The 13,883-nt window shown below is 50.4% G+C and overlaps 1 protein-coding gene across 1 annotated transcript in view; it reads right to left on the bottom strand.

Moving 5' to 3' along the window:
* Nucleotides 1-13,665, bottom strand: part of LOC127046241 (olfactory receptor 52R1-like) — a 33,121-nt gene extending 19,456 nt beyond the window's left edge. The window contains exons 1-2 of the mRNA XM_050943034.1: nucleotides 13,535-13,665; nucleotides 6,703-7,603 (exon numbers count right to left, since the gene is read on the bottom strand). Coding sequence (XP_050798991.1) covers nucleotides 6,730-7,603; nucleotides 13,535-13,665 — 1,005 coding nt within the window. The 3' untranslated portion in view covers nucleotides 6,703-6,729. The remainder of the gene's footprint in view (nucleotides 1-6,702; nucleotides 7,604-13,534) is intronic.
* Between the last annotated feature and the right edge of the window lie 218 nt (nucleotides 13,666-13,883).

Raw genomic sequence — 13,883 nt, forward strand, 5'->3', positions numbered from 1 at the left:
ATTTTAGACTTGGTGTTGGTGAGCAGTGAGGACCTCGTAGAAGAAATGGTGGTAGGGGACAACCTTGGTTCGAGTGATCATGAGCTGATTCAGTTCAAACTAGATGGAAGGATAAACAAATGTAGATCTGCGATTAGGGTTTTTGACTTCTCGAGGGCTAATTTTAAAGAGTTAAGGAAATTAGTTAGGGAAGTGGACTGGACGGAGGAATTAGTGGATTTAAATGTGGAGGAGGCCTGGAATTACTTTAAGTCACAGCTGCGGAGACTGTCGGAAGCCTGCATCCCGAGAAAGGGAAAAAGAACCATGGGCAGGAGTTGTAGGCCAAACTGGATGAGCAAGCAACTCAGAGAGGGGATTAGACAAAAAGAAAGCTTACAGGGAGTGGAAGGAAGGCAGGATCAGTAAAGAAATCTGCCTTGCTGAGGTCAGAACATGTAGGGATAAAGTGAGGAAGGCTAAAAGCCACATTGAACTGGAACTTGCAAAGGGAATCAAAACCAATAGTAAAAGGTTCTACAGCCACATAAATAAGAAGAAAACAAAGAAAGAAGAAGTGGGGCCGCTATACACTGTGGATGGAATGGAGGTTAAGGATAACCTAGGCATGGCCCAACATCTAAACAAGTACTTTGCCTCAGTTTTTAATAAGACTAGTGAGGAACCTTGCGATGATGGAGGGATGATAAACGGGAATGTGGATATGGAAGTGGATATTACTGCAACTGAGGTAGAGGCCGTACTTGAACAGCTCGATGGGACGAAGTCGGAGGGCCCGGACAATCTCCACCCGAGGATATTAAAGGAACTGGCGCGTGAAATTGCGAGCCCGTTAGCGAGAATTTTTAAGCAATCGATAAACTCGGGGGTTGTGCCGTATGACTGGAGGATTGCTAATGTAGTTCCTATTTTAAAGAAAGGGAATAAGAGTGATCCGGGTAATTATAGGCCTGTTAGCTTGACGTCTGTAGTATGTAAGGTCTTGGAAAAAATTTTAAGGGAGAAAGTAGTTAAGGACATAGAGGTCAATGGTAATTGTGACGAATTGCAACACGGATTCACTAAAGGTAGATCGTGCCAAACCAATCTGATCTCCTTCTTTGAGAAGGTGACGGATTACTTAGATAAAGGAAATGCGGTAGATATAATTTACCTAGATTTCAGTAAGGCGTTCGACACGGTTCCGCACACGGAGCTGTTGGTTAAATTGGAAAAGCTGGGAGTGAATATGAAAGTTGTAAGGTGGATAAGGAACTGGTTAAAGGGGAGACTCCAGAGGGTCGTATTGAAAGGTGAACTGTCGGACTGGAAGGAGGTTACTAGTGGAGTCCCTCAAGGATCGGTTTTGGGACCGATCTTATTTAACCTTTTTATTACTGACCTTGGCACAAAGAGCGGGAATGTGCTAATAAAGTTTGCGGATGACACGAAGCTGGGGGGTATTGCTAACATGGAGAAGGACAGGGATACTATTCAGGAAGATCTGAACCACCTTGTAAACTGGAGTAATAGAAATAGGATGAAATACCATAGTGAAAAGTGCAAGGTCATGCATTTAGGAATTAATAATAAGAATTTTGGATATACGTTGGGGGCGCATCAGTTGGAAGCGACGGAGGAAGAGAAGGACCTTGGGGTACTGGTTGATAGCAGGATGACTATGAGTCGCCAATGTGATACAGCTGTTAAAAAAGCAAATGCGATTTTGGGATGCATCAGGCGGGGTATTTCCTGCAAGGATAAGCATGTGTTAGTACCGTTGTATACGGCGTTGGTGAGACCCCATCTGGAATACTGTGTGCAGTTCTGGTGTCCCATGTTCAAGAAGGATGAATTCAAACTGGAACAGGTTCAGAGACGGGCTACGAGGATGATCCGAGGAATGGAAAAACTGCCTTATGAAAGGAGACTCAAAGAGCTTGGCTTGTTTAGCCTGGCCAAAAGAAGGCTGAGGGGGGATATGCTCGCCCTATATAAATATATCAAGGGGGTTAACGTTAGGGAGGGAGAGGAATTATTTAAGTTTAGTACTAATGTAGGCACGAGGACGAATGGGTATAAACTGGATATTAGGAAGTTTAGACTTGAAATTAGACGAAGGTTTCTGACCATTAGGGGAGTGAAGTTCTGGAATAGCCTTCCGAGGGAAGTAGTGGGGGCAAAAGACTTTCCTGGCTTTAAGACAAAGCTTGATAAGTATATGGAGGGGATGTTATGATAGGATCGTTAATTTGGGCAATTGATCTTGAATTACCACCACACAGGTCTGCTCAATGGTCTGCGGGGAGATGTTGGATGCGATGGGTACTGAGTTGCTGCGGAGAATTCCTTCTTGGGTGCTGGCTGGTGACTCTTGCCCACATGCTCAGGGTTTAGCTGATTGCCATATTTGGGGTCGGGAAGGAATTTTCCTCCAGGGCGGATTGGCAGGTGCCCTGGAGGTTTTTCGCCTTCCCCTGCAGCGTGGGGCACGGGTCGCTTGCTGGTGGTTTCCCTGCAGCTTGAGGTCTTCAAACCATTTTTGAGGATTTCAATAACTCGGTCCTGGGATAGGGGTTGTTATAAAATTGGATGGGTGGGGTTCTGTGGCCTGCCTTGTGCAGGAGGTCAGACTAGATGATCAGATTGGTCCCTTCTGACCTATGAGTCTATGAGTCTATGAGACAGATAGACACAGAGACAGGACAGTCCTCAGTCCGGACAAAACACAGAAATAATTACCTGACCAGATTCCTGATGTCAGATCCCGGGATCCCTACCAGAACAGAGTGGGAACTGACAGGTTCGATGGCGTAGACCTCACTGTGGCTGTGCGCCTTTCTGCTCTAGTGGGGGAACCGGTTGGGCCAAATGCCCAGGTGCCGGCTGCCATGGTCATCCTACAAAAACAGTCAGGAATCACACAGCCCCAGTGAAGACGGTTGCCATCTCGGTGGAACCTCCAAATTGTCAAAGTTAGAATCAGGAATCACAATTTGTCAGACCACTCTGTTTATTAGCGCAGCGCTCCGCCAATAACATTCAGAATATGTGAGTGGCCATGCAAGGCCCAAACAGTCTTATTTATACAGATAAAAGAGCGGGAATTAGACAAAGGGACAAAGAAAGCAAAACAGGAAAATTCACCTGGGGCACAGCATGTATATCCTAACTGTTATCGATCTAAGGCTAATGCTTCACCAATTGCCCTTAAACGGTGCAATTGTTCTATGTTAATGTCTGTATTCCTGACACCTGGTTGCAACATTCCAACAACTTTGCTTAAAGATACAGACAACATTTCTTTAATCCTTTCTATTCTTACTATATAATTCATTCTACTTTCACAGTTTCAATTAGTGAGCTGAGTTAGTAATTGGTGTCCTTATCGCGAGTTATAGACCCATGAAGTGCTGGGAAAGGCTTCATGGTTACTCCCTAATACAGGAAAGAGATAGTGGTACAATACCCCTCAGATCCCAGACAGAGTTCAGTGAGAGTCCCAATATTATAGACATGAGTTATGACACCCTCCCCTCACAGATATATGCCAATCCCAACCCACACAAATGTAAGGGTAAATTTATAAACAATCGTTAATTTTAAGTACTAATTACTGCCTTTTGCTTTAAATCTCCAGGAATGTACCAGCTGGTCAACTGTGCTACCTCATTCCCCTGGAACCCCAAATTAGGATTTAACCTATACACTTTAATATACATAGTTTGGGGGTAATTACCTGTATGTCAGCAATATGTTAATTTAAGCCTTGGACAGAACCATTATGTAATCTTTCAGACCATTGGCTTATTGTGCTTATCTTCTCTTGCTGCTAGAACCTATCGAAAGGCTTGGGAAAACCCATTCCTGTTGCTTCTCTCCGCCCAATGAGCACCCTATATATTCTATTGTAATTAATTGTTCTGTAGTGTCTCTAAGCCTAACAAACAAAGTGACACTCCACCAGTGCTGTGCATAATAAACTTGTGTGCTTGACTCTACACAGTGTGAAATATTGATCCTTCAATTTCAATATGTAGCTGACATTTGTTTAGCAATAGAAACTCAAGAGAAACACCTGGAGTGTCTAACTGATTTTTTTCAAATCATAAAGGATGGAAGATTAAAGTGCAATCCAACAAAGGTCTGACTAATGGTCCCAGAAGTTTCCGTTCTGGGTATCACGTTGTCTCAAGGAGGTCGATCACCTGCACAACAAAAGGTGGATTCGATTCAAGAACTATCCATGCCCACGAACATAACCTCTTTACCTTCTTCCTTAGGTTCAGCAGAATAATATCGAGACTTCATCCATAACTTTACTCACATCGCAGGGCCACTCTATGAACTCTTGGAAAAAGGAGTTGCTTGAATTTGGAGAAACAAGCATGCAAAGAAGGGAACTGATCTATCTGTTACATGACATAGCATCAGGAGGTCATCGAGAAGTGGGAAAAACCATGCAGTGCCTCATCCTAATAGGTTGGTGGTCATGCATGAAGGCAAATGTACACCGGTACTGTAAAAATTGTTTGGTTTGTGCACAGAATAATCCTACCTCCACAAAAACAAATGTGCCTTTAAGATCCCAGATATATGAAGGTCCATGGCAGGCTCTGCGAGTTGATTTTTTGGACCTTTACCAAAACTCCAAGGGAAAACCAATACCTTCTGGTTGTCATTAATCCGTTCTCTAAACGAGTGGTAGCATTTTCTTTAAAAGCAAATACGCTGTAGCCACAGCAGAGGTTCTAATTGAAAAAGTATTTTATCGATAAGAATTTCCTGTTAGGGAAGAGTCATACAGAGGAGCACACTTTACTGGACAGGTGTTCCAAAATGCCTGCAATTCTTAGGAATGCAAGAAAAATTGCATATTCCATACAGACCTGAATCATCAGGGATGGTAGAGTGAAAATATCGTACCATTAAACATATGCTGGTAAAACTGGTAGATGCTAATGGATGCAATTGGGACACCCTGCTTCCTCTCATTTTAATGGCATTCAGGGAAACTCCAGCTGTCTCCACAAATCATACACCCGGTGAAGTTATAACTAAACAAACTATGCACGTGCCAGAGCATCTTTTATATCATGCCAGTGACACACAGCTAAAGGAAGTAAAGCTTGAAACTCGTCTGCAAGCATTACAGAAACATCTGAATCAGGTCCACTTGCAGGTAGCTGCGAAATTGGAAAAATCCAAACAAAAGGCAAAAGCTTATTTTGACAAAAATGAAAGAAAAAAAATGCTTAGGAGTTTGGAAACCAATTTATGCTTGTATCTTATGCTGTACCAGAGCACAGTTGATGTAACCCATACGATGGGCTATATACTACTGTGGACAGGTTAAGTGCCAATGTGTATAAAATTAAAATTGTACAAAGCAACAAAAAAGCAGATAAATATTACCATGCGAATCAGCTATAGTGGCATTCAAAAGAAATATCTTTCCACACGTACCAGAACCATTAACAGTAATTGCGCAAGAAAGCCAACACGAAAGAGCTCAGTGCCAGACACAATAAAAATGCCACTCGCACCCACAGTAATCCTCTACTTCTACTTGAATCCTGCAGTTCAAACTGAGTCACAGGCAGGTTTGCCACAAGAGACACAAATGGTTACAGTGGATCAAAATATTGTGGTGGGACTAAACTCAGACTTGTCTATTCAGGTTAAAAATTCACAGATAACAGGTTCAGAATGGTATCCGTGTTAGTCTGTATCAGCAAAAATTACAGGAGTCCTTGTGTCACCTTTGAGATTAACAGATTTGTTTGGGCATAAGCTTTCATGTGCTAAAACCCACTTCATCAGGTGCCTGGAGTGGAAAATACATTAGCAGATATATATACACAGTAGATGAAAAGATGGGAGTTGCCTTACCAAGTAGGGGATCAGTGCTAATAGGATAATTCAATTAAAGTGGAAGCAGGCTATTCTCAATGGTAGAGTATCAAGGGAGGAAAAATCACTTTTGTTGTGGTAGTGAGGGTGGCCTCCTTCAAACAGTTGACAAGAAGGTGTGAGTAACAGTAGGGAAATTAGTATGGGGAACTTAGTTTTTGTAATGACACATCCACTCCCAGTCTGAGTGGCCAGAGAGGTTTGAAGTGTTCTCCTACTGGTTTTTGAATGTTATGATTCCTGATGTCAGATTTGTGTCCATTTATTCTTTTACGTAGAGACTATCTGGTTTGGTCTGTTTCTTACTACTGAAGGAACCTTGCTGGAAACTGAAGCTCTGAAGAAAGGACTGAATGCCCCATCCAAATGGTGGTTGTACTCTAGATACTTGATTTGAACCTGTAGTTTATTCCATCATTGCTAGAAGCCTGAAACTAGAACTTTGCCAATATGTGTGTAATTGATTGCATTTAACTCATTCTAACATTCATCTATATTTCTTTCCTTTTATGAATGAACGTTTGGATTTTAGATTCTAAAGGATTGGTAACAGCGTGATTTGTGGGTCAGACCTGATGTGTATATTGACCTGCGTCTGGGGCTTGATTCTTTGGAATCGAGAGAACCGTATTCTTTTATTGGGGTGTTGGTTTTCATAACTATTCATTCCCCGGACGAGCGGCACTGGTGGTGATACTGGGAGACTTTAGTGTCTAAGGAAATTGCTTGTGTGACTTGTGGTTAGCCAGTGGGGTAAAACCGAAGTCTTCTTTGTCTGGCTGGTTTGGTTTACCTTAGAGGTGGAAAAACCCCAGCCTAGGGCTGTGACTGCTCTGTTTAAGCAATTGGTCCTGAATTGGCACTCTCAGTTGGGTCCCGCCAGAACCGCGTCGTCACAGTCCCTTTATGAGAAAAGAGCCAGAGCAGCCTGTCCCGGATCTGTTTGGTTCTCACCCCGTAAATGATGGGGTTTAGCATGGGGGGAACCAGGAGGTACATGTTGGCCATGAGAATGTGAAAATGCAGGGGCACATTGTGGCCAAACCTGTGTGTGAGGTAGGAGAAGAGAGCTGGGACATAAAAGGATAAAATGGCACAGAGGTGGGAGATACATGTCCCAAAAGTCTTGAGCTGGGCATCCTTTGTGGGGAGGCTGAATACGGCCCTGAGGATCTGGATATAGGACATGGCGATAAAAAACGTATCCAGACCCACCACAGAGACTGTCAAAAAGAGGCCGTAGTAAATACTGACACGAATGTCAGCGCAGGCTTGCTTCACGACGGCTATGTGCTCACAGTATGTGTGGGGGATGATGTTGGTTCTGCAATATGGCCACTGCCTCGCCAGGAAGGGATAGGGCAGTACAAGCATGCTACCGCGCAGCACCACAGCCAGGCCAATCTTGGCCACCACATGGTTTGTCAGGATGGTGGAATGTCTCAGGGGATCACAAATGGCCACATAGCGATCAAAAGCCATGGCCACAAAGATCCCAGACGCTATCCCTGAGAAGCAGTAAATGAAGTACATCTGTGTGAGGCAGACACTGAAATAGATCTCCCTGGAATTGAACCAGAAGATGCTCAATGTTTTGGGCAGGATGGACGTGGACAGGACCAGGTCGGTGATGGCCAGCATGCAGAGGAAATAGTACATGGGCCAATGCAGGCTTGGATCCCTCTTCACGATGAGCAGGATAATGAAGTTGTCACGGAGTGTGGGGGAGTCCGGCCCTGCACCCCTCTTCCTGGGACCCACAGTGACTCTCGGCCAGCCAGTAAAACAGAAGGTTTATTGGACAACAGGAACACAGGTTACGGCAGAGCTTGTAGGCACAGTCAGGACCCCTCCATCGAGTCCTTCTGGGCTTTCAGGGTGCTTGGATCCTAGCTAGGATACCCTGAATTCCGCCCATCCAGCCCCAAGCCCAAACTCAAACTGCTTCCCTCCAGCCACTCCCTTCCTTTGTCCCCTTCCCGGGCAAAGGTGTTGACCTTTCCCCTCCCTTACCTAGCTCAGGTTACAGGCTCTGGCATCGTCCATCTCCTAAAGTCCTCCCCTGCTCTCCCACTCCCCACACAGACAGTCCCTACTGCATCACATCTCTCCCCCCTTCGAGACTGAACTGAGCGGGGTCACTCTGCCCAGTGACCTGGGGAAGTTCAGGGTCCCCTCTCCGGGACAACGCATCCGCTGTCAGGTTGGCACTTCCCTTCACATGGACCACGTCCATGTCATAGTCCTGCAGGAGCAGGCTCCACCTCAGGAGCTTGGCGTTGGCTCCTTTCATCTGGTGCAGCCAGGTCAGGGGAGAGTGGTCGGTGTACACGGTGAAGTGTCGCCCAAAGAGATATGGCTCTAGCTTCTTAAGGGCCCACACCATGGCCAGGCATTCCTTCTCGATGGCCGCGTAGCTTTGTTCCCGGGGTAGCAGCTTCTTACTCAGGTACACGATAGGGTGTCTCTCCCCCTTTTCATCCTCCTGCATTAACACCGCCCCCAGTCCCGTGTCTGAGGCATCGGTGAACACCATAAAGGGTTTGTCAAAATCTGGGTTTTCCAGAACTGGGTCGCTAACCAGAGCCTCCTTCAGCGCCCGGAAAGCCTCCTGGCACTGCTCAGTCCAGATCACCTTGTCTGGCTTCCCCTTTTTGCACAGTTCAGTGATGGGGCCGGCTATGGCACTGAAGTGGGGCACGAACCTTCGATAGTACCCCGCCATCCCAATAAAGGCCTGGACCTGCTTTTTGGTTTGGGGAGCAGGCCAGTCTCTGATCACCTCCACCTTGGCTGGTTCCGGCTTCAGGCAGCCGCTCCCCACCCGATGGCCCAGGTAAGATACTTCAGCCATCCCCACCTTGCACTTCTCAGCCTTTACTGTTAACCCAGCCTTTCGGAGTCGGTCCAGGACTTGTTTAACCTGGGACACGTGGTCCTCCCAGGTCTGGCTGAAGACGCAGATGTCGTCAATATACGCCACGGCAAAACTCTCCATCCCCCTCAGTAGCTGATCCACCAGGCGCTGGAAGGTGGCCGGCGCTCCCTTGAGGCCGAAGGGCAGGGTCAAAAACTCATAGAGCCCCAGAGGGGTGATAAAGGCCGATTTCAGCCTGGCATCTGCGTCCAGCGGCACTTGCCAGTAGCCTTTGGTAAGATCCATAGTGGTGAGGTACCGTGCACCTCCCAGCTTGTCTAGGAGCTCGTCAGGCCTGGGCATAGGGTAGGCATCAGATACGGTGATGGCATTGAGCTTTCGATAGTCCACACAGAACCGGATTGACCCATCCTTCTTGGGAACCAGCACTACTGGCGAGGCCCAAGGGCTGGAAGACGGCTGGATCACCCCCAAAGCCAGCATGTCCCTGACCTCTCTTTCAAGATCCTGGGCAGTTTTACCAGTGACCCGAAAAGGGGAGCATCTTATAGGGGGGTGTGACCCCGTCTCCACCCGGTGGACAGTCAAATTAGTGCGTCCAGGCTGGTTGGAAAACAGCTGTCGGTACAGATGCAGCACCCCTCTGATCTCAGCGTGCTGGCCCGGGGTCAGTTGCTCAGAGAGGGGAATCGCCTCCAGGGGGGAACCAGCTTTTGTCCCAGGGAATAGATCCACTAAGGGGTCATCTCCCTGCCCCTCCCAATGTCCACACACGGCCAACACCACATTCCCCCTGTCATAGTATGGTTTCATCATGTTCACATGGTACACCCGACGGTGATGTGCCCGGTTTGACAGCTCCACCACATAGTTTACCTCATTCAGTTGCTTGATAACCTTGAAGGGCCCTTCCCAGGCGGCCTGGAGTTTGTTTCTCCTCACGGGGATAAGAACCATCACCTGATCCCCGGTGGCGAAGGCACGGGCTCGTGCTGTGCGGTCATACCAGACCTTCTGCCTCCTCTGGGCTCGGGCCAGATTCTCCCTGGCCAGGCCCATGAGCTCGGCCAGTCTTTCCCGGAAGGTCAGGACATACTCCACCACTGACTCTCCCTCGGGAGAGGCCTTCCCCTCCCATTCGTCCCTCATCAGGTCTAGGGGCCCCCTCACCCGCCTTCCATACAACAGTTCGAAAGGTGAAAACCCGGTAGATTCCTGGGGTACCTCCCTGTACGCAAACAGCAGGTGAGGTAAGTACTTGTCCCAATCTTGCGGATGCTGGTTCATAAATGTTTTTAGCATCATCTTCAGCGTCCCGTTGAACCTTTCTACCAGCCCGTTGGACTGGGGGTGATACGCTGAGGCCCAGTTGTGCTGGACCCCACATTTCTGCCATAAGGACCGGAGCAGGGCCGACATGAAGTTGGACCCCTGGTCCGTTAAGACCTCCTTGGGGAACCCCACCCGGCTGAAAATTGTCAGCAGCGCATCTGCCACTGTGTCTGCTTCGATAGAGGACAAGGCCACTGCCTCGGGGTAGCGAGTGGCAAAATCCACCACCACCAGGATGTATTTCTTCCCTGACCGGGTCATCTTGCTGAGAGGTCCCACTATGTCCATGGCCACCTTCTGGAAAGGTTCTTCTATGATTGGTAAAGGCCTCAAAGCCGCTTTCCCCTTGTCCCGGGCCTTCCCCACCCTCTGGCAGGGGTCACAGGATTGGCAGTACTGTCGGACATGGGTAAAGACCCCAGGCCAGTAAAAGTTCTGTAGCATCCTCTGCCTGGTGCGCCGGATTCCCTGGTGCCCTGCGAGAGGGATGTCATGGGCCAGGTACAACAGCTTGTGACGGAACTTCTGGGGAACCACCAGCTGCCTCCTGATCCCCCATGACTCTACTTCCCCTGGGGGAGCCCATTCTCGGTACAGGAACCCCTTCTCCCACAGGAACCTCTCCTTGCAACCTCTCCTCATGGTCTGTACCGCACTAAGGTCAGCCCGGTCCCTGTGCTTCCGCAAGGAGGGATCTTTCTGCAACTCGGCCTGGAACTCAGCAGCTGGGACAGAAATGGGGACCGGCTCTCTCTTGCTGGCTGGGTCTGAGGCCGCAGCCTCTCTGCACCGTGCCCCTGGGCGTTCCCCGCTCCCTGAGTTAGGGTCCTGCACCTCAGGTCGAGTACCTTCCCCGTTTTCGGGGTGCAGTGCCATTTGCCGACTCTGACTACGAGTCACGACCAGGGCACTCTGGGTGTTACTAGGCCAGTCCTCAAGGTCCCCTCCCATTAACACGTCAGTGGGCAAATATTGGTGTACCCCCACATCTTTGGGGCCCTCCTTGGCCCCCCATTTCAGGTGTACCCTTGCCACGGGTACCTTGAATGGGGTCCCGCCCACGCCCATCAGGGTCAGGTAGGTGTCGGGCACCATCCGATCTGAGGCCACCACCTCGGGCCGGGCCAGCGTCACCTCTGCGCCCGTGTCCCAGTACCCAGTGACCTTCCTCCCATCCACTTCCAGGGAAACAATGCACTCTTTCCGGAGGGGCAGCCCCGCGCCCACCCGGTAAACCAAAAACCCGGAACCGGGAGCATCCATAGGTGGTATGTTGCCAATCCCCCTTTCCTGGGAATGTAGCCCCTCCTCCGATTGGGTTTTTACCCAGTCCACCCTCTGCGGGTTGGGTCCGCTTGGTCTGTCCCTGAGCTTGGGGCACTGGGCCCGTATGTGACCTCGTTGGCCACAGCGATAGCAGCCCATATCTCGTGGGTCCCCTTGAGTGGGTCGGAGGGACCTGCCGCTGGATGTTCCCCTTTTGGGGGGGTTCTCCATAGGCCCCCTTTGGGAGGTCCCATGTTGACTCTCTCTCTGCGTTGAGGCAGGCCTGCTCCTTCGAGACTCCTCCCTGCCATCCCCTGCCCGACTGTCCACAAATTGGTCGGCCAGCTGGCCTGCATGCTGCGGGTTCTCCGGCTTCTGGTCCATCAACCACAGCCTCAGGTCGGACGGGCACTGCTCGTACAGGTGCTCCAGTATGAATAGGTCAAGCAGGTCCTCTTTAGTTTGGGCCCCAGCTGTCCACTTGCGGGCATACCCCTGCGCCCGGTTGACCAGTTGTAGGTATGTGACCTCACGGGTTTTACGCTGGCTCCGGAACTTTTTCCGGTACATCTCAGGAGTCAGCCCAAACTCGCGGAGCAGGGCCTGTTTGAACAGTTCATAGTCCCCTGCCTCCGCCCCTTTCAGTCGGCTGTACACCTCCACGGCTGTGGAGTCCAGTAAGGGGGTGAGAACTGCAATCCTGTCTGCAGGGTCAACCCTGTGCAGCTCGCAGGCATTCTCAAAGGCCGTCAGGAAGGTATCTATGTCCTCCCCCTCCTTACGCCGGGGCAGCAAGTGCTTATCAAAGCTCTTTGTAGGCTTGGGTCCCCCCTCACTCACCGCAGCCGGAGCCTCACTGCTCCTCAGCCGGGCCAGGTCCAGCTCATGTTTACGCTGGTTCTCCTTCTCCTCCCACTCACGCTGGCGCTGGTTCTCCTCATGTTTACGCTGGTTCTCCTCATGTTTACGCTGGTTCTCCTCATGTTTACGCTGGTTCTCCTCATGTTCACGCTGTTTCGCCTTCTCCTCCAGCTCTCGCCTCTTTAACTCGAGCTCCTCCCGTCTCAGCTCCCTTTCATATTCCAGCCGCATCCGCTCCACGGATGCCGAGCGTTGCCGGGAGGATCCCCTGCTGGGGGGTGGGCTTCGCCGGGCAGATCCCCTGCTGGCCGGGGGTGTCACGGTGCCCTCGGTATACACTGGGCTCCTCCCCGCCCTTCCTCTACGCCTAGGAAGGGGGGGTCTCGGGAAGCCCTCGTCCGCCGGCTGACCACTCCCAGCGGGGACAGACACTGGTGCCTGCGCTGCATCTGCTCGGCTGCTTCCCTCAGAGACAGGGCTCCGTTCATTCATGCGGTCTCCCTCCTCCAGCTGGGCAATCAGCTGGTCCTTGGTGCGTCTCCCTGGGTGCAGCCCCCTCTGCTTGCACAGCTCTAGCAGGTCACACTTGCGCCGCTTGGCATACATCTTCCTGCTGACCACTCACAGGCCGGGGTGCTCGCCGCTCCCCACGGTTTCCAGGGGGATCCCTAGTGCACCAGCCCTTCTTGAGGTCACCACCTCTCTGCCAGGGTCGAGCTGCAGACTCCTCCGCCCCTGGGACCGCTCGCTGCAATCCCCCGGGGGACCCTGTTACTGCAAAGTCCTTCTCACTGGGCACACACTCCCAGGGGTTAACCACCCCTTCGTTTTACTGCTCCCCAGTCACTTACTGCAGGAAGCGCCGTCCACGGGGTGCAGTATATCCCACCGCTGCCACCAGTTGTCACGGAGTGTGGGGGAGTCCGGCCCTGCACCCCTCTTCCTGGGACCCACAGTGACTCTCGGCCAGCCAGTAAAACAGAAGGTTTATTGGACAACAGGAACACAGGTTAAAGCAGAGCTTGCAGGCACAGTCAGGACCCCTCCACCGAGTCCTTCTGGGCTTTCAGGGTGCTTGGATCCTAGCTAGGATACCCTGAATTCCGCCCACACAGCCCCAAGCCCAAACTCCAACTGCTTCCCTCCTGCCACTCCCTTCCTTTGTCCCCTTCCCGGGCAAAGGTGTTGACCTTTCCTCTCCCTTACCTAGCTCAGGTTACAGGCTCTGGCATCGTCCATCTCCTAAAGTCCTCCCCTGCTCTCCCACTCCCCACACAGACAGTCCCTACTGCATCACAGAAGTTCCCCAAGATGGCTATGGCGTAGATGGTGCAGAAGGGGATGGAGATCCAGATATGGGCAGCCTCCAGGCCAGGAATGCCCAGCAGGATAAAGTTGGAGGGGTTGATGAAGTCAGTTATGTTGGAATCTGACATGGGATAGGGGAGAAGGTTTCTAACTCTGAGGCAGAATGGTGTCTCCTGTATATACCATATTTTCCCCCAACTTCCTGTATGTGCCCAGGGTCTAGCGTGATGATCGCAGGACAAACACCTGAATGGAGGGACAGTGTTAATATGAGACACTACATGCACTACTGGGGGCTGTTCTCATGGGTAAAGCAGATTGGTTGCCCGTCAAACACTGAAAACTG

This window comes from Gopherus flavomarginatus, chromosome 1 (assembly GCF_025201925.1).
Source record: "Gopherus flavomarginatus isolate rGopFla2 chromosome 1, rGopFla2.mat.asm, whole genome shotgun sequence".
Lineage (NCBI taxonomy): Eukaryota > Metazoa > Chordata > Testudines > Testudinidae > Gopherus > Gopherus flavomarginatus.